The sequence below is a fragment of the Catharus ustulatus genome, chromosome 1, assembly GCF_009819885.2.
Source record: "Catharus ustulatus isolate bCatUst1 chromosome 1, bCatUst1.pri.v2, whole genome shotgun sequence".
NCBI lineage: Eukaryota > Metazoa > Chordata > Aves > Passeriformes > Turdidae > Catharus > Catharus ustulatus.
In genome coordinates this window covers 149242875-149264334 of record NC_046221.1, presented here as the reverse complement: position 1 = coordinate 149264334, position 21460 = coordinate 149242875, and the positions used below count along the sequence as shown (strand labels likewise).

Here is a 21460-nt window from a genome sequence, read left to right as displayed (position 1 = left end):
TTGAGGGGTTACCAAAACTTGTTGCTACCCCCGATCTGCTTTTGAGTGATGTGTCAGCACTTGTTTAAGATAAATATTGGAAGACTTGTAGGCATCATCAGAGAAAATTTTCACAAGTAACTTGGAAATCAAAGTCTTGTTGACTTTAATGAGACTTTGGTGTGCAAATTACTTGGGGGTTTTTGAATATCTTGTCCATCTTCTTTCTAGCCAAAATCTGTTTTATGCTCCAGTGGCAGAAATCCTTCCTTCCTTCCTTCCTTCCTTGAAGCAAAAATTTAATTGGGATGCTTACTGTTCTGGCACTGGGAGAGAACTACCACAGCCACATAATTTTCCCTGACTTTTGAGGCACAAAAGTTTGTCTGCACATGAATTGTGATAAACTGTTTGGCCTGAGATAAAATAGTAGAACTTTTCCAGTTACAAGTTCTTACCAAGCTAATTTCCTACTACAGTGAAAATATGTAAGGTGTTTAATAATGAACAAACCACTATTTTTGTTTACTCAAATGTTATTTCCTTATGTGAATTTCTTTTCATTTGTTCATATATTCCAAGTGGAAATGAAAAGAAATCAGTAGCAAATCGAAACAATTTGGCAGCATAGGCACAATAAATTATCCAGCTAGGAAATTATACCAATAGTGCTGAATAAATAATTCTTCCACTAAACTTTAGTACTTTGTGGATTTTTTGCAGGAAACATCTCATTATCTCAGTTACATGTATGAATTTTTAAGAAGATTATTTGGTGTGTAATTTCCTTGCCAAATTCCAATATCCAAGGCCTCAAAGGAATTTAGGGCTCTTACCCCTCACCAGAATCTATATTGTTCTTGATATTGGCAGAAATGTAAGCATTAAACATGCTAAGCTGAGCATTGTGGTACCTACACTTCACATGCTAATTGGAAATTGTAACAATCAGATTAAGCATGAAGTTGCAATTCCTGTCACCTCTTGTTTGCCATTTAGTTGGTGGATAACTACTCTTGAGCTCATCACTCAGCCTGCTTGGTAATCAGAGAAGAGAGGAGCAGCCAAGGAATTGTTTATCCAGTATGACAAGTAGGTAGGTGGGTCACTCTTCCAATGGCCCTGTAGCTTGTGGAAGAAGCCCAGGTGACAGTGTTGCCTGTCTAGGATGGGTGAATGAGTTTGTTCAGCCACCACACAGACTTCAGAGCCAAGTGAGCTGATGCTTTGCACAGCAAATTGCTTTTCATAGCTCAGTACAGGCAAGGATGGATTCTCCCATCCCACTCCTGTCTGTGTTTTGTATTTATCTGGGGTTCCAGTCTGCAATTATGTGTGGAAATACCCAGCTGGCTTTAATCAGGCTATCTGCAGAAGTTAAATTGAATCATCTCAGAAATGCACACAAGCTTTATTTATTTACATCTCTAACCTTAAAGACAAGCTTCCAGGTGGGAGAGAGATATACAGCATATCTTTTTTTTTTTTTATGCTGTTCCAGTTCGTGCAGAACAATTACGTATTTATTTAACTAGACAGCAAAGGGAAGTCTAGTGATCTGTGATATGGCAGATAAGGCCTTCACCTTACCCACTGAGATGCTGCTCTGCTGCACATTTCACTTTCTTGCATCCATCAGTCCACACTGTTAATATTCTGCAAGCAGAGAATCTGAATGATGAATGGAAGTATTTTTCCTGATATGACACTTAGCCCCAAACCCTTCTCTTTAAAGTGTGGCAGTGCCCTTCTGACTGACTTTTAAAGGTCAATTTCTACCTGGTATGGAATTATTTTCTACCACCAAGCACATGGGTGCCATCCTTGGTTTTCAGTGGGTATGCCTCTGCTGCATCACCTGAGAGCGTGTCCCAGCCCCGGGCGCTGGGTGCCCAGCCTGGCCAGTGATGGTGGCACATGAGGGTGAGGATGGGGAGTGATCCTCTTCCTGGGTCTGGGCTTCCTTGGGAAGAAAAACTGGATTTGGAGATAAACAGGGCAATGTGGAGAATTCCAGCAGGTCCTATAAACTGTCCCACAGGACATGGTTGATACCACTTAGTTTGGGCAAAGGGAGAGATGACACAGCATTTTGCTTGAGATGGCAGCAACCACACATAGCTTCACCTCCACAGCATATGGTGTGGTCTGTCACCATTTGTGTATTTCTGTGCAATCATCTTTTCAGGAACATGTGAGGATTCAAAAAAAGACAGAAGAATATGCAGGTGCTTTGGATAGCCTCCAAATTACAATTATAGGAAACAGGCAAATCAGAGTAAAACACAATTTGCAACAAGTCAAAGAATCCTTGTGCTGAGCAGGAGCTCCCCAAAACCCTGAATGACTGAATATCTCATGCATTCTGAACACTGGCTTGCTTTGTTTCGTACATCTCAGGTTTTCATGAGTAACTTCTTTGCTTGTCTCTGTGGTCAATACAGCCCACATAATTTCAGTACTTAGACTCCATGCATGACTTAAGAACTTTGATGCAAGCTGCCCATCCTTTGTTTATCGAGCCCTTCTGCCAAGGCAGCATTACTGGTATTTAGGGTCTCCTTTGGCAATACATCCAGATACAGTCTTAATAATCACCTAGGGGACTCTTCAAATGTGGTAACTCACTTTGATCACTGTAGTTCACTTTCCAGCTGTTTAGACAGAGACATGAAGCCTGATGTGAAGAGGGTGAGCCCACTCTGCTGCCTTGGCACAGCATCAGTCATGGGGTGGAAAAAGATCCCTGCCTTGGATAGGACCTGCCCTCCCTGCAGCTCTCCCTGAGCTTGGTCCTACAACTGGGAAAAGGAGACCAGGGGCCTTCTATTTAATTTTATTCTTAAAACAGTAGTGGTGTTTTCAACCACATGCTAATTGTTGTGTAGACCTTTCTGAGGATGCCTGGAAAGACTTGGCCACAATCAGATTGATGAGGCTAAAATAGTGGCTGCTTTTTTCCTGTACACCCCAGTGGTTGTGGAGGTCCATGATGGATTGTTAACATTGGTGGTCCAGCAATTTCACTTTCAGATGACAATCAGTGAAGTACAATTTTGAGATAAAATCAGGCTTTGGGCCAGATTACAAGAATTGGCATTCTGGAGTATGTATTCCAGAAGCTTCCTCAAACTGCTTTTCCTCAGGAGCCCCACATGGCTCTGACAGCCTGAAGCACTTGTTGCTGGAGAGAAGAGCTGGACAGACAGCACCAGTGCAGCTCTTTGTACTTAACTAGGAACTGTAAAATATGGCCGTGTCTGACATATTTTGAAATTAGAGCTTTTTTGGTAACATGTTCAGAGATTCTGTCCATGAGAATAGCAATAATTATTTTCCAGATGGAGGCTGGACATAGTGCATTAAATGAGGTGGTGGGGCACATGCTGAACTGCAAGAATGAGGCAAGTACCAAAAAGTACCAAAATGCTCTTTGCGTTCTGTCTGTTTGGTGCTCAGAGCAGTGCAAGGGTCTTGGAGAAAACAGTGATAACATGATGTGATAATACAGGTAAAGGGTATATATTGATTAATTCCTGCAAAAAGCTAAACAAACTTGCTTATTCAGCTAATTAAGGAGTGAGAACTGGTTTTGTAGGTTTCATGATGCATTTTTGTTTTCTTGTGTGGTAAATGTGTGTTTGCATGTGTGCTGTCTTTCAGGTGGTTTTTAGTTGGTATAATTTCCCTTTTCGCTTGGTTAATCACAGAATGGAAATATTCATTTCAGGAAATCTTACAGTGAATATCTCCCTAAAGGTGGATAGTTTGTTCCACCTATTAGTCCTGCATAAGCTCTGCATAACCAGTGAGGGAATTTATCTCTAGAGACTTTCCAAACCCTTTTGCTATAATACTTCCATTGGCCCAGTGAAATCTTTGGTTTCATCAAATTGTGTTTCTTAACTTAATGCATATTTCTTTGAGAATCCTAAAGCAAGTAATAGGATGATATAATGCACAGAATAATTCCCAAATTCTGCTGCACACTTCTGAGTGGGGTAGGCTTGAAAGTGCACTGCAGAATCTGCAGAATAAATGCAAATACAGGTTCCAGGTGGTGATCAGAGCAGCCACCAAACCACTGGGGACTGTGTGGTTAAGCACCTTACATGCATGCTGAAGATACCACTAAAAGCTGTGTCTTCTTTGAGTTCACTCAGTTTGTGCAGTTCCTGGAGCTTCATTTCAAAACCCAGTCTCTGGAGGTGAAAGCAATAGATATGCAAAGGTTCACAATGCAGTGCAAATGGCTGTACAGAGCCGCAGCGTGGGCAATGCCATTCATCTGTGACAGCCTTTTTCACTTCCTGCAGAGCACTCCAGAAGAGCTTGGGAGACCAAGAACTAATTACAACCAGGCAGTGAGAGAGATGCATGATAAAGCGTAAAGTCAGCAATCTTACAGGCATTTTCAGTTTCAGACAGCACCAGATGAAACTATCAGACTCCTTAGCATCACATTCCTTTAAATCTTTGCTTGCTACAATTTGAGTTTCTTGAGCAGAATGCGTCAGGACAGCCAGTGCACTGTTCACAGTGATAGGTAGGTATTGTTTCATCTGATTGTGTTTCTTAATTTAATGCATATTTCATTTAGAATCCTATAGCAAGTAATAGGATGATATAATGCGCAGAACCGATAATGCACAGAATAAATCCCAAATACTGCTGCACGCTTCTGAGTGGGAGGTATGAAGCATCTTGAGCTGAGATGAACAGACCGCTTTGAAAGAAAAAGTAATCTCTCCTAGGATTTTTCCTGGTTTTTGAACCCAGCTTCTAAGCTTGGGAAATATTCACAAGCTGGTTTGGCACAGGCATAGAAAGGACATAATTTCTTGGGACAGATTTTTGTCCTGAGGTTTTCAGATTACACTGTAAAATCAAGTTCAGAAGATGTAAAAGTCTTTTAAGATATTTTTCAAAACAAGGCTAGAATGTGAGCTCAAGCGCTTTAAAGAGTTATCCACCAAGAACTCTTAATTTTTGAAGGAAAGGGCAAAGAGCCAAAATTCCTGCATAAATCATCTATACACAGAATCAGTAGGTGTCTTCATTTTGTTTAACCTAGTAAAGTTGCTGAGAGATTTGCTTTGGTAAGGAAGCTGGGGTTATGTGTGACTCATGAAGAGACTCCTGGCTAATCTGACTATTTGATGGCTTTGAATAGCTTAGCAAAACACATTTTGGACAACTACATTTTCAACCCATTCTGTGTGAACCAACTGTGTTCCACAGAGCAGCTGTAATAACCTCTGACTAATTGTCTTTTCAGAAGGTTACCTGCTGAGAGCATCTGCCACGACATCCATCCTCCCAGAAATGTTTCATCTCAGAATTGCCTGATGCAGGCTGGCGTGCCCAGCATCACAGGCAAGAAGGGAGTTATCACTTGAGGCAGAACACAGAGGGTGGGATTTGCCTGTTGAATGTTCATCATCTGTCTTAAAACTCTGATCATCCTGTCTGAACTGCCTTTGGAAGGTACCCTGAAGCTTTCCTTGAGATGAGATGTGCCATTGATGTGGACAGCACGTCTGGGAGTGAGCCAGGATCCCACATGCCCACATCACTGGGGCTGATCGTGGCCTCCACACCCAGTGCCGTGCCCGAGCAGGCTGTGCCGAGCTGTGTTCCAGCTGCCCCCTCAAAGCCCTTGTCTGGGCCTGGGACACTCAGTGAGCAGTGTAGCAATACATAAATAACACCAAGGAGTTTATTGCTGGTAATGTCATTTTCTTCCCTAGATCTCATATGGGAATATTTATTCAGGAGCATATTTATGGTGATGGTATCAACAGATATTAAAACTCTATCCAGGAGGATTAAGAGTACCTGCTTATGGGAGCAAGTTGTCCAGAAGAAGAAAAAGAAACCTTGAATTTATCCTTGCAGAAATAGCAATTAATATGTTAGCTGCTGTTTGTTTTAAAGACTCTGCTCTTGGAGTATTTTGATGGCACATCAGTGTCTCTGATCGTTTAAACAAAAAATGTCTTGTTTCATGGTTGAATTTTATAGTTAATGACAAATATGTCTTAACTGTCCCCTAAAAAAGTAGGTGTGAAGGGAAGACAACATTTGATTCTACGTATTTTTGGCTTTTATAGTTATTTTACACGGACTCATTGAAAAATATCAAATGCTTGGGATTAGGATTACTGTGTTAGATTCTCTAGGTGTTGTGCTCACAGACCCACCTTTTCTGTCAAGGTACTCCAAAACCAAAATCTTGGTTTCCTCCTTGGCAACCAAATTAAAAAATCAAAGTAAGAAAATACTCCCTTCCTTTTCCCCTTGGTATTTTTCCACCATATTGACAACTGCATTTGACAAACAACATTAAATTACCTTCAAGACTGTATCAGTTACGAGTTTTTAGTAATGAGGGGAAAATCAGGCAAGTCAGACCAAGACATGACTGGTTGGGAATCAAAATAAAATTGGCAGCTTTATCAAAAAGCATCCACATGTCTGTATTCTCTCAGCTGCTGGTGCTGCATTCAGTCCCTAGATTAAGGTGTCACTGTTTAGCACAGGCTGCTGGGCTGTGGCACTGTCTCTGTGCAGCCCTGAGGCTTGACTTGCAGCCTGGGCAAGCTGGAGCTGCTCCAATGAGAGGAGGGGTCAATGGGGAGATGGACTGGGCTGAGGGGGCCCTGCTTTGCCACCCACTCCTGGTGGCTCCAGCTGGCTCCACACGTGCAATTGTTTGAGGTAACCTTGGATCTCTGGCATTGTTGACTCTGGTTATCAGTGACCTGTTACGTAATGAGGATGTGCAGCAAGAGCTGTGTTTACCTACAGGTTAAAAGTACCACCCAGAGCAGGAATGGGATGGCTTTGTGATAGAGTGAAACCAACTACAGGTAGAACTTCATTTGTAAAGTAGAGGGTAAATGGTTCCTGTCCCTGCCAAGGCTGCCCCATGGCAGCACTTCCCAGCCCCTGCCAGTTCTCCTTCCATCATAGTGACTGACTGGATCAGCAGCTCCCCAAGAAGGTACTTTCTTTTTACATGAACTTCCATGAGCCTTACAGAGACATCTGTGACATTCTCTCACACCTCAGTGTTAATAGTAATTCAATGCACAATAAAGAAAAAGGTTAGGTAAATCTATGAATGTGCTGCCAGGCATTTTCTTTTATCAGTGTCCAAAACTCCTCAATGGTAATGGTATCTGTTGGGCTCCCCAGAGCTGGACACACACACCATGTCCACCTGTGGAGTCCTCAGTACAAGAAGGACATAGACCCTTTGGAATGAGTCCAGGGGAGGATCACTAAATTGATCATGGGGCTGAAACATCTTTCCATGAAGACAGGCTGAGCTGGGGCTGTTCAGCCTGGAAAAGAGGAAGCTCCAGGGAGACCTTATAGTGCCCTTCCATTTCCTTAAAGGGGGCTACAGTGAGAGGGACTTTCCACAATAGTGTGACAGGACAAGGAGCCTTAAACTGAAAAGAGCAGGTTTAGATAAGATTTTAGGAAGATGTTCTGTACTGTGAGGGTGTTGAGGCACTGGCACAGGTTTCCCTGAGAATCTGTGGATGCCTCATCCCTGGCAGTGTCCAAGGCCAGGCTGGATGGGGTCTGAGTAACCTGGTCTAGTGGCAGGTTCCCTGCCCTTGGTGGGGGAGTTGGAATTAAATGATCTTTAAAGTCCCTCCCAACCATGATCTTTCGACAGTTACATGAACTCTGATTAGTTAATAGCAAGATGCAGTAAGTCTGCAATAATGTACAGCATATTATAATGTCTCAAGTGACATGAGACGTGAAGTCAGACACCTATGGCCTTTCTAACACAGGAAAAGTATTACTAAATATAGCTGAATGCAGTTTTTCAGAGACTCCAAGGAATAGATAGTAGAAGGTTGTTTGGAAATAGGCATAATCCTGTGTTTGAAATGTGCTGACTTTGGAAATATAGTATAAAATTAGTTCCAGGAGAGTAAACCTAGCAAAGATAATAGATGCTTGTTTTCTGTATCAGAATCTCTCAATTATGGAAATGTGGCAAATAGGTAATACCTGTAGGTCGAGTTGAATTAACATGTGTTTAAAATAAATGTAAAATATGTTCCTTTCTCAGACAAAAATCACACAGCACAGATACTCAAAAACTGAAATACATCTCTGACTTTGAAATGATAGTTGTTTTTCTACACCAGCTTCTTGAAAATGTCATGTGAGATTAGATCTGTTCACTGTTGTGTTGGTAAGCATATATACCCCCTGCAAAGGGCTGTCTTTGTTTTGAGAGCTTACTGTCTCAGGCAGGGTTTTCACAGGCAACTGCTCATTTGTGATACCTTTTATAAAGATCTTTGCTTTCAGTAAACACTGGATATGTACTGTTACAAAACCAGGGTCCTTAGAGAAGCCTCCAGCTGGGCACAAAAAATTATGCAGATAATGAGGAAGAATAGGTGCTTCTAAAACGCTATCCTCAAAAGACAAAGTGAGAAGAGAAGAAACAGGCTAGATGATCACTAAAGGCTGAGTCTGCTGGCTCTAAATGCAGAGCTTGACTGAACTAGTGTCTGCTTGCTCAATGTCTCCAGCTATATCCAGACACCTCTGCATGGCTCCAAGTGGTTGTGCTCCCTCTGTGGTGTGGATGGAGCTCCAGTTGGGATCAGTTCCATCTCTCCTCATGCATGGGTTTCTGTCTGAAGGGCCAGCTGGCTCATTTCAGACTTAAGTACAAATACAAGCTAATGACTGAGACAATGGGGATGATTGGGGAATTTCAGCATGAGTGCAGTCCTGAGGCCTGACCTGATATAATTAGGCAGTTTACCCATTTTATTTTAGTCCTCCAACTCTGTGGCTAGGCAAGGTATTTTCCATTGCTTGGGAGAGCTTTTGAAATTTTCCCTTCTTTGCAGCAGATGAGCTCAAAAAAAGAGACAGACCTTTGTGAGACATGCTACACAGATGGGAGACATCCTCTAATTCACCGGAAATCACTTTTGAGATTAAGTAGCTGTTTTCTGCTCTCCAGTTTTAAAACCTCCCCATAGATTTGCCCTTTGTCTTCAAAATTGCTTATGCCACCATTGCTGTCTTTCGTGTCTTGGGCATGCAGTCAGTTATCTGTCTAGACCAGCTCAAGGCTCAAAACCTTCCTGTATGTTCTTCCATGGAGTGAAACCAGTTGCTGGATCTGAAATGTACATTTTTCTCAGGCCACTACTGATGTGGCCATCTCATGTAGTGGATGACAGTAGGTGGTGTTGGGAACATTGCCCTAGAGAACCTGGAGGATAAAAAGCAAAGCAGCTATAAAAACAGAAATCAAGAGTAGCACCATAATCAGGTAAAAATGTCCACATAAAGAGGGAAATAATTAAGGAAACTGTTTTTTACTGTTCCTCTATTTCATAGGGCATATTTACACTCAGGGATCAACTGTTCATGGCAGGGTCTGTGTGGTTTTTTTAGTCTTGTGCAATACCTACTGATCTATCATCCCATTCTTTCTCTACTCAATCAGACTTTATGTCCATTGCTACAAGAGTATGGGGCTGGAAGAGGCAAATGTGGACAAAGTGGCAGCTTGGCAGAGCCAGTCAGCCCACACCCCACACCCCACAGAGAAGAACCTACCAGCAATGATTTTGAAGGAATGAGAAGCAGAAATCCACTGCCAGCCCGAGTTTCAGCTGATGTGAATGCTGCCTTGGCAGCATCAGTATTCTGTTAGCTTCACAGTTAGGAATCCGGCCCCAAAACCCCAACCCAGCTCTTCCCACTCACACAGATATATGCATTCATGAAAGGAACAGGATATCAGCAGGAAAGGGTGCAAAGCTCATTCTGATGAGTCCCATCCCAGCACTGCCCTAGTCAGAGATCTGGTCCATAAAACAGGTTATGGGTGAGGGTTATGTCATAAACAAAGCTGCATCCCAAAACATTTTAGTGGTGGCCTTGGCAGTGCTGGGTTAAAACTTGGACTCAACGAAATAAAGGTCTTTTCCAACCTAAATGATTCTGTGATTCCATTAAATACTATGGTGAACTTATCTCTGCATAGCTTCTCAGCCCCAGAAGCTTGAGCCTTGTGATGGGTTTACAAGCATTTATGTGCTGCACACTGAATTAACAACTGAATGTGCTTCAGTGTGAGCAGTTCTGCACAGGCACTCATCTCCTGTTCAGAAAAGTACAACAAGGATCACAAATCCCCACCAGAAAATGTACAAGCTTAAAAATATTTAGGTTGGAAGGGGCTTCAGGAGATGGTTCCAGTAACTATGCTCAAAGCAGGGCCATGTCAGGTTGTGTGGGAACTCATCTGGTTGAGCTGGAGATATCTGTGTAGGTGGAGGTCCCACAGCCTGGTCAGGCAACTTGTTCCAAAAGGTAACCATCCTCACCCAAAAGATTTTTTTTCCTTGCATCTAACTGGAATATCTCTTGTTTCTTGTGTCCATTGCTTCTTGTCCTTCTGCAGTGCTTCACAAAGAAAAGTTTGGCTGAAGGGGAGAAGTTACAAGTAACCTCTTTTCCTTTATGGTGTGATGGCTGTACACCTCTGCAAGGGCTTTCAGGCACAGAATAGCAGCCACCAGCACTGAGTGTGCTGTACTGCTTAGCAGGGGAAAGAGAAACTCTGCAACCTCCTCAATATCTTATGGGATCTGAAGGGGGAAGGATATGGGTGAGCTGTAGTCACGTCTATGCAGCAATGGCCGGTTCTTACCATCTCAGCCAGCAGGAAGGGTGCAGGAACATCAAATGCTACGTGGGCATTTGGCAGAGCTGTTCCAGCATTTGGCTGTCAAGCCTTCAGTAGTTAATGCAAATCCATCCAAACAGAACAGCCCTGCTCTCTGGAACTCAGACTTCAGGAAGAAGAAGCAATGCTTTCACATGAGGCAATAAAATTCAAGTAGGATTTGTTAAATCATGCAAATGATTGCTGGTCTACACTTTATCTAAGGAATTGATTAAGAGTTTTTTGGTTGGTGAATAAAGTTGATTAAAAAAATACTAGGGTCACAATATATATTCTCTGAGTACATTTACTAAGCTCAGACCTAATTTTCTTAAATTTTCAGTTGAAATGCAGGATGATTTCTTTGCTCTGTGCTATACTCACAGTCTGGTTTTGGATTTGTGTTTTGTTTCTCACAGCCCCAGCAGAGAGCTCACCATAAACATTTCCAGCCTCTAAAGCTACTGTCCTGCCACTTGATATGAAAGTGAACTTTCCTTCACGAAACAATAAACGGCGCTGCCAGAAGATGACCATGGAGGATTGAAGACAAACTTGAAGTAAAATCAGCCCGCTCAGCTGATACATTCTGGGGAGACCTGGTTTGCTGTGGAGTAAATATGTGGTGCAAAATATCCAAAATATCTAATTTGTTGAAAATGGTCATTGACAGACCTTTAGCTGGAAAATTTCTTCCAGTCTTCATCACTGTGCATAACTTCTGAGTTCCCTTTAGGGGACTGTCTATGCCCTTCACTAGAAGTCCTGTTTTAGCATGGCAACTACTGGATTCTTTTATTATGTATGCAGATGGCATGATGTTTTAGGAAAAACTTACAACAATTCTCCAATCTCAGTGGATATGTTCACAATATTACACCCTGATAGGAATGTAGACGTCTTGTATGTGTTAGTTTTGCAGTCTAATGGTATTCTGTTATACAATATCAGCACTTCATATGTGCTTTTCTCACAGAACTAGCACAGTCCATATATGTATAATGGTCCTTTTTTAAAATACTGCGGATATGTTTCAGTGTTTGTGCTGAGACTGCATCCAAACTGAAGCCCAGTACTAGCATCCCTTCACTGATTCACAGTAGGTTGTGTAGATAGATTTGCACATGGCAGAGATGTGACTTCTTTTATCAAGACTTAGAGAACAGCTGTCACAGAAGTAGCCAAGAACAGGGTAGTTTGAATGAGCTGTAGGATACTGTGTCTGCTCTCCCTCTCACCCACCAAATATCAAAGGGTCTCGTTTCTGGTGTGCCACTGTGTTTTCTAACTCAGCGAGGGAGAGGCGAGGGAGAGAGCCTTTCCCAGACATGTATGTGACCCTGGGTTTGGTCTGCAATAAAACCAGAATAAACTGGAAGAATTTAGGTTCCTTATGCTGGCTACCACTTATGTTTTGGGCAGGGCTGGGAAATTGTAGTCCAAACCAAACTCTCTAAAAAGGTAAAGTGTAAGACTATACTTCTAAGGAGCAAGACACTCCCTTTGGAGAGGGCAGATTTCTTCATTAATTCTTCCACTTTCTACTCAAAACAGTATTTTGGTAGGAACTGGGAATAAGCAAATGGTTCCAATAAGCCTTTCAATATACTGTAGCAGGCTCAAGACTGTTGCATTCAATCTGAACTTTGTTTTTTGTTCAGTCTCTGAATGGCTGACCTCATCACTGGTTGTATCACAGCTGGCTGTGGTACTGTTTCTTCCGTGGGGACTCAGTGGAATTAGTGTCTGTCCCTTACATCAGGACCTTCTCAGCACACTCTTTATAATGAACTGATGTCATCAGCATACTGAGGGGGCTTACCTCTTTGTCCCTTCTTTCTTTAAAATCAAAGGTAGATTTTTTGTGTACTTAGAGACTGTCACACTCTCCAGTCTGATAAACAGATACTCTAGAGTTGCTGTTAGCATTTATTCCAATCTCTGGGTGAGACGATGCTGTGTGAAGATGCAGTGATGGAGAGAATGTGCAGCTAGAGTAAGTCACAGGCACCTTTCTGGAGGAAGCTCCTGTGTTATAATTCTTAAAAATTATTTTGCAGTATTTTGCAGCTAGAGAATGGAAGGTCAACCACTGAGGGTGCCTGTACAACAAATAGATAATTACCTTCAGGGTTTAATTTTTTTAGATGATTATGAGCTTAGGTTTCAGCTCTCCACCCGTCTCAGATTCAGCATAGTGGACACTTCTATAGTATTTGGTCCAAAAGCAATTTACTTTAACTGGTGACAAAGATTTTCAGAAGCTACCTAGTGATTTTTAATGGCTTGGGTCTTTCCCTGGATTCTCAAATGGAGCTCCCAAGAATTACAGAGCAGTAAGCTTCTACATTTTCTTTCTGAAAATCCTGGTCCCTAATTTCAAATTAATTGGTGTAAAAATTCTCCTTAAAACATAAGGATCTTTGCCAATTGCAACATTTGCACTTTTTAGAGCTTTTCATAGGGTTACAGGTTGGAATCTGATACCAATAGAACCAGCCATGTTCATGGCACAGGTCCACTGTAAGCTTCAGTAAATTTTACAGCTCTTTCTGCTACAGGTTTTAAAAACACACTCTGACAACTGACATCAATTTCATGTTGGTAAAGCAATTAAAAACAGAATACTTTGATTGATACATTAAATTAAAAGGAGAATGCTATACTTCTACAGTAGGAGTTCTCTTATTTTACTACCCAGTGAAAAAATCCAGAATAATTTAAATGATAAAAGAAGAGTTTATCAGAGAGTGTTATCTTAAAAGGGTGTATGAGAAGAAGTTGTGTTAGGCAGAGAGTCACTAGAAGCCTTTTTTGTATCAATGTTAGTTTTGAACATCTTCCAGTATATGGGCATGAATTTAGATGTGTGCACTTCTCCTGTTAAAACAGTTTGTTTTAAAAGCTTCCCAGGATTTTAGCTATGGTGACCTAGAAAAGCAGTGTTATAGGCCCTGAGAAATGTGAAAATCAAGTCCAGACCCTTGAGTAGGCAGACTCAGAGAGAAGTCTGCTGTAGGTGCCTATTGGACAAACCTCCCTTGAAGCTGGTGTGGGTCTCCATCCTGCAGCCAGCCTATGCATGTGCATAACTGCAGGCATAGCTCCCCCGAGCCCCAGGACACTTCTCACGTGTGTGACAGTCTGCCAGAGCCATAAGGAAATAACTGTACTTTTTGGCTTGTATTTAACTATTCATTGTGTTTGGATTTTTTTAATCATTGTTATTCTCCCAAAGTAGGCCATGCTTCCTCAGGGATATTTATGAAATTGTTCTACATCTCCTGAACAACTATCTGGATCCCAGCATATCCTTCTGAAAACTTTTTAATATAAATAAACATGTGGGAGAGATTTTTGTCCTTATGAATGGGGGCAGGTACTGTGTTCTCGGAAAGGCTGTTGAGTGCAGACAATCAAGTCTATTGCATTTTTTATGCCGAACACCTTATTAATAGCAGACATATCCGCTTTTGCCTGGGTCGCAGGAACAGTTCAGGGGAAAGAATGCTTTATCTCTAGTCAATAAATCATTTATGTTGAGAGTGCCAAAGACCAAGTCAACATGAAAGGGAGCAAATAAGTTATTCCGGTAAAGGAAGTGAATTTAAATATGCTCAGAGCCATTAGTTTGCTGCAAAAGAGTGGAAGACTAATGCCATTTTCATAAAGCAGCCATTATCAGCCTGTGGAGATAGATAAATTCATAAAGGCCATGCTGCTGTTACATTGATCACCAGTTATTATCTCTGAGACAAGGCAAGGTTGTGACCAGGACCCTGCTCCCTGTGCAGACCTGCAGCCTTCCTCCCAGCCCAGAGCCTCCCGCTGCTGCCACGCTCACCTGGATTCTCTGTGTCCAGCCTGCAGCATCAGACCCTGCTAAGAATCCCTGCCATAAACTCAGCCATTCCAAATGCTTTGCACCATGAGAAGTCTCCACTAGAAACCTGAAGGAATTGCTCACCCCAGAGAGCACACTGCAACCGTGATCATCCTTTGCACTGTTTTGTTCCTCATTTTTTTCATCTGGTGGCTTTCTGTGCCTGAACACCTGCCATTTATTCTGTTAAGGGAAAGGCAGCCTTCCGGGAGGGGAGTTTGAAAAAGCTTCATGAACTCTTTGGTTTTGCTTGTCCAGATGCATGGCAATGCTCTACAAGTGAGTCCACCCCTCCCTGTCTCTTCCTTAGGGTGAGTGTTGTCACTCAACTGCAGCTGCAATGTCATTGAGGAAATGAAACCATTAAAATTACAAAATTCTGGGTTTGCTCTGAATTTTCAGAACACCCCATGCCAGACCCTGGCACTGCATCACAGGCTCCAGAAATGTGTTGATTAGTGCCAGCCAAGGAGCCAGCATCAAGGTGGTGGTTTTTTGTGATCATTAAAATGAACCTCCCTCCACCTGCCACAAAGTCAAAAGATCTGCATTATTCAAAATATAACAAAGTAAAACACATTGGTCCCCTTTAACAGGTACCATCTCTGCCATCAGAGTCTCCTTGAGCAGCTCTGCTGCAGGACTGCAATTGACCCTGGTGGGTATAGGCTATCAATGAGATTTTAATTTAAAAAGAGAAGGTCCTTTGGTATAATTAAGATTGATGGGCAAGGAGAAAATATTACCAGCATTACTTGCAACCTCCTATAGTAAAATTCAGGAAAGTAATCTGGAGTGCAAAAAACCCCACCAACATAATATATGGGTGATTAGGCAGGCTCATGAGGATAAATCAGCAAGTAAGAAAAGTAGATGCTTAATGAAGGGATCCAAAAATGTATAGGAAGTCAGTGGCAAATAGGTTAGGGCTGGTTACACTGAAGGCTTTGCATATATCCTAATAAATACTGTCATAGCAAAGCTGAGTGTGATGTTAGACAGCCCAGCACAGAGATTGCTCACACTACACTGGAAACCCGACAAATAGTCTTGTTTTGTATTTGAAAGCAATGGAAGGACGGAGTCAGATTACACATTAAAATGTAATTCCTCCTACTCCATCAGTAATTGCAGGTAATGTTAAGCAGTAAGTATTCAAACATAATTTTAAATTTGTAGAACCTTTAGCTGAATCCAAAAGTGAAGGAAAAACTTGCCTAGGACTCCTCAGAATCAGAAAGCATCAAGGAAGCTCCAAATGACACCAGAGCCACAACAGTGCAAAAGAATGAGTGGTTTGGCACAGAAAAACATAGACTCATTAGCTTCCTATTAGTCTTAAGCAAAAGCATGGAAAAGTTGATATAGCATAATCATTAGAACAATTAAAAAATTATAAAACTCTCCATATTATTTTGTAGAACCGTATCATGACAAATAAACTTGGTATTATTTTTGTGATATCAAAGGATTGTTGAGAAAAGAAGCTCTGCTAGCATACTATACTTAGCCTCCTATAGAGCATTTGATTCTAATAAAGAACAAAATAGCACAATGCAGAATCAATATCACCCATATTAAATGGATTTAAAATGGATTATAGGGTAGATCACAAAAAAATAGCTGTAAATATTAATTATCCTCAGTGAGACTATTTCTGATGAGCACCTCCCAAGGTATGCTCTATTTTCAATATACCCCCCAGGGAAAGAGAAAATTATTGTTGGCAACAGCCAGAGATGACAAAAACAGGAGCACAATAAATAATGATCTGAGCAGGTCAGTGGTGGAGAATAGTCTGGAGGACAGAAAAATTAAAAATCCAGAAGAGATGGCAGCAAGTCCAACTTAGAAGCATGGGGAGTATGTCTGCCATAATGCAGTGGCTGTGAAGGTGTCATAAATTATCTGTTCACTATCAGCCCCAGAGATGCTCTTGCCAGCTGGGATGTAGGACCTGGCAATAGTGATGCCATTCCTGTTTGTTTGGTCACTGTCAATCTTCCAGAAAAGGTATTGACAACTTGGAAAGATTATTTTCAATAGTTCCCAGTGTCATTCAAGGGCAGGAAAACAGGTCTTATTATAGTGTCAGACTAATGAAGCTCAAGCTATTTATTTATCAGAGGCAATTTGAATAGGTGACTTGATCTCTGTCTGCAATCACAATCTTCTACCTGGGCAGGGAAGTGCTGTCTGAAGGCAGGTAGCTCTTCTATTTAGAAGTAAAGGGAATGATGTGGTCTACTGGTTGGAAACTGATTTCAGGCTAGAAATAGGTGCAAATACTCAGCAGGGAGGATGATTACCCATGAAGACAACTGACTCAGTTACGTAGTGTGCTCTCCATCACATAAAGTCTTTAAATGTATGCAGAGTGTTTTTATAAGTCAGTAAGCTCTACCTCAAACTGAAATCCAGGCTTGGTGCAGAAATTACTGGATGAAATGATTAGGCATGTATTATGGAAGGATTAGACTAGACCATCAGATGTAAACTTCTGAATTCAAAATATCCAGAAGTTTCCAATATTACAGGTAGGCAGAGCAATCTATATTCTTTTTTCCCCACAAAATGGTATTAATTTAAACAGCTTCTGTGGAAAGCTGTGCATTCGGTATGAGCATCCGTAGCTCTGCTCACAGTAGTAAGGTTCTGCTGCACATCATTAAAGGAAGAGAACCGGACAAGGAAGGACATCAAAACCACTGGACATACCGAGGTCTGTAGCCTTTCATTGGTAGCAGCCTGGGACAAAATGCTACATGCAAATGATGGGGCCATGTGCATGTGCAGTCAAAGCAAGGAGTAACAGCTGTGGGTTTGCCTCTTAAGAGGTAGCATCTTGCTGGCAAGAAACAGATTTTCCTGTCTGCAAGAACTGGCAGAGAAGCTGCAGTGCTGATGGAGACGGCGATTGTATCACTGTGCTGCTGAGCACGGTTACACAGGTTCCTTGCTTCAAAGACAGCAAAACTTCTGCACTCATGACGAGCCCCGTTGGAGCTGGTTAATAAAGCCCTGGAAGTGAAATTACATCAGTAGGATTACCCAGAGAAATGACAGCTGCTCCCAGCTGTGTTTTTTTGCCAGATTGGGTCCTGTTACCATCGGCTGGTTTGAATGTTGTCCTTCAGAAATAAACAAAGGCGTACTCAGTGTCTGATGCAGATTTCACAAAACCGCTGTTGATGTGCACGAGGCAAGTGTGAACCATTGGAGTAATCTTCCATGTGCTTCATCAGGTGGTGGGGAAAGCACAAACTGGTTGTATGGTCTAAAGAGTAAACAGCTCACACAAACAAGGGAAACTATAAAAGCAATACTTACTGCAGATGGGTATTAGACACCTTGCAGCTCTGGAGGAGAGCATTCTGTGACAGGCATGGCTGGGGCCAGCTGGGCAGGGGCAAAGCTGAACTGGCACATGACTGTAACATTTGCTTCCTCCATAAGAGTAGGACTGACAGCATTATCACAGCTTAGGCTCAGTCTAAGAGGGAAATGAAAAGCTCCTTTCTGATACTAATTCCAAATATACCTAAATAGTTTCTCAGAAAAAAAAAAATCTCTGTAGTTGTTACACCTCTAATCACATTCCTTCTATAAAGTATTTCTCTCGAATTTATTTTATATCATAAGTCACCAAATTAAATAGCAAAACACAGGGGTTTTTTTAAAGCAGGGAGATTGGTATTGCAGCAAAACTGCATGTAAGCAATAAGAAGCTGTGCAGGGAAGGAAGAATAACCTCAAATTGTTCCATCAGATGCTTAGGGGACTTGCTCAGTTGGTTGGGTTTTTTTCAATGTTGAGAGGGCAGCTTTACATCTAGGCAGTAATTTCCCTTACAGAGCCAGGCTTTGGTCTCAAGACCAGATAGATAAATGTTTGGAGTTCTTTTAGCACTTTGTCTGCTTCCCTTGTATGTAAGAGGCTCCTTCTTTGCACTTCTGAGAAAGGTGGAAAAGAGATTAAGTGACAGTAGAAAAAGCACAGAGGGACAGGAGCTTCCAGCCTATGCAAAGCATCTCAGCATGAGAGTCACATCTCATCCTTCTGCCCTGAGTCCAACACCACTGACCAAGGGGAGGAAGGGAGCCATGTCAGGCTAAGCCACAGGCAGAGCACAGTGTTCTGTCTGTGCTGAGTGGCTCCTGCAGCCATGGCCATAGACATTTCCTGGCAGGACTGGAAAAATACCCTGGCAATGGGAATGACCAGCATTTTCCCAAAGAGGCTGTGTCCTCTGAGGAGAAGAATCCTTTGCTTTGCTGCAGGGATGTTTGGCAAGGCTAAGATGTGTATTTTTAAATTTCTCACAGATATTGCAGAATCCGAAAGTGGAAGGGCAGTACTTTGGGATATGCTGGGCTTTGCTTTCAGTTTCCTGTAGGGACTGCAGCTACCTGGACCTGCCTCGAAATTATTGTTTCTTTTTCACTGTCTGGGTAAAATGGGAGGAATGCCTGCCTGGCTCTGCACACCATAAACCAGCAAAGGGGGCTCTAAATTTGGGGTCCTCTGTTTTGGGGAGTTGAATTTAAGGTTGTTTGAACATGATCCTGAGGAAGACAGGCAGCTGACAGCTGGAATTGCAGTTGCACCTGAGTTTTCTCCAAAGGTTGCTTCCCAAAAAGGAGCCCGTGGACAGAATCAGATCCCAGGCTGTCCTGATGATGGACCTGAGCTGCAGGGAGTGAGAGGGAGGCTGGGATCAAGGTCCTGAGAGATCTGCTCACCTGATGCAGGACAGCTGGATGCAAAAAGGCTGACTGCATGCCCTTGGCCATGGTCAAAAGAGTCACCTGAAGCCAGCAAGTTGTGTATGGTCCTGCTGCCTTTGGACTCAGTTCTGGTTTATATTCACTAAGGAAATACTCTAAGCCAATGATCTCCTTTTAATGTTAACTTGGTTGATAATCTAGGAAAATGCCAGCACTCTAACGCTTATGAAGTGACACGCTGTTATTCCCAATACATCTATGGCTGAACTTTTTAATGATGGAGCCAAATGAGGTGGCATGAGACAAAAGTGTGCCTTTTTGTTTGATGTATACTGCGTTTCCCCAGGCATCCAAGGTGTTCAGCTGCACAGCAGTGCTTTTTTCCCAAAACAGAAATTATCATGCAAACTAATTTTTAGTATACAAAGTGGCCATCACTTAATTCCACCTTACAGTTTTTATATTCAGTCTTTACTTCCTTCTGTTTTCAAAAATCAACAGAAAATAAAGCCCAGGAGGGAGGGAGGAGTTCTTTTAAACAATAAAATTAAAACCAATATCAAGTTTTTGGTATCTTCGGGCATGATCTCTGGAAGCTTTGGGTATCTGCTTTATCATTTTGTATATTTGACAATTTTGTACTCTGCATTGTTTGACTTCATTTGTGCATGGCAATGTATTAAAACATGGAATTTTTATGATACAGTAAAAGTATTTTGTTTGATTTAAATAAGGTCAAGCTTGATCCAGGTCATGAACAGGAAGAGGGAAGAAAAACAGAGGGGTTTTTTTCTAGCAGCAACTCTCACCTGACAGTCTGAGCATTCTCATTCAGGTAGTTTCCAGCACCTGAAGGTGAGCAGAGCCTTTTGCCCACCCACAGGTCTCCTTCCCCAGCTGTGGTCCCTGGGTCTGTGCAGTGATTTGCTCTACAGGTGCAGGGGTTGCATAAATGCAGCACATCCCAGCTGCTCCCTGAGCAAAGGGCTCTGCTCTGCTGGGCAGGGTTTGGGTGTGAATCCACACCAGCTCTTCTGATTTTGCTTTAGTGTACTGCAACAGCGAGCAGTGAGGAAGAATTCTCCTTTCACTGCCCTTATTTCTCAAGGCTTAGGGATGCCCTTGTCAGCAGGGAAGGATCCTCCAAGGGGACCAAACTGCGAAAGAAGCAGGTACTGGACTGTTTGTGCTGTGAGGCATTTCACTTCCATCCCATCCATCCCATCTATTCTCAGTATTTATGACATGGGAGCAATTTTAAAAGTCAATGGATTACATAATTTTCACAAAAATGCTGAAATGATGAAATTCCGGCATGATATAATGCTCTTCCATATATGTGGGGTTTTTTTCTTTCAGCCATAATTTTGAATATTCTCACATTTGGAAGGTAGAGACTGATGACATGTTTTGGTCAAACACCAAACACTGTATTAATACAAAATAGTAGAACAAAATTACACAGTGTAAGCTATAACTGACAAAGTCATGATAACTTGTCATCTAAAAAAATCATAAATCATGTGAGGTTTTTTCATATCTCATGATGGAACTGCAATTTACTAAAATCTGTTTACATCTTTAGAAAGCTTTTTACTCCATAAACCTTGTCAGCAAGGAGAATATGTTAGCAGGGAAAGCTCTATTTTTGAACAGATCTATGCATGTTACTTCTTGGGCTGAGAGAAATTAGAACAATAATACAAGTAAAGAAAAAGTCACTATGCCACATACCCTTTCACCATCAGGGTCTCCCTAGGGGTTACAGTGCTACCATATTATTACAACTCTGTGTGCTGCACACTAGAATTATTTCTTATAAACAATATGCCACCTAAACCAGATCTACTTTGTAATGAAACAGCAGCTGTCATGATCATGAAATATTTTTCCCTGGTGACAGTGAAAATAGTTAGCTGAAGGTGTGGACAAGGTGTTTCCCTTTGTGCTTTGGGTTTAGCATTACAAATCTTGAGGATGGGGTTCCTGTTTCTTCATGCACAATTTGTTACTCAGAAGCCATCAACCAGTTGTACAGTTTGTTTTTCCTGGTCTTCTTCGTTCCAGTAACAGTCAGTCCTTGATGAAACTTGCATGACCTTGTGTTAAGCTAAGTTTTAGCTTAGGACCCTTGGGTTG

The 21460-nt window shown here is 41.9% G+C and overlaps 1 protein-coding gene across 1 annotated transcript in view; it reads left to right on the top strand.

Moving 5' to 3' along the window:
- SAMD12 (sterile alpha motif domain containing 12) overlaps positions 1 to 20032 on the top strand; it is a 174912-nt gene extending 154880 nt beyond the window's left edge. Inside the window, exon 5 of the mRNA XM_033067301.1 lies at positions 11131 to 20032. Within this exon, the coding sequence (XP_032923192.1) occupies positions 11131 to 11153 (23 nt within the window). The 3' untranslated portion in view covers positions 11154 to 20032. The remainder of the gene's footprint in view (positions 1 to 11130) is intronic.
- The last annotated feature ends 1428 nt before the right edge of the window (positions 20033 to 21460 follow it).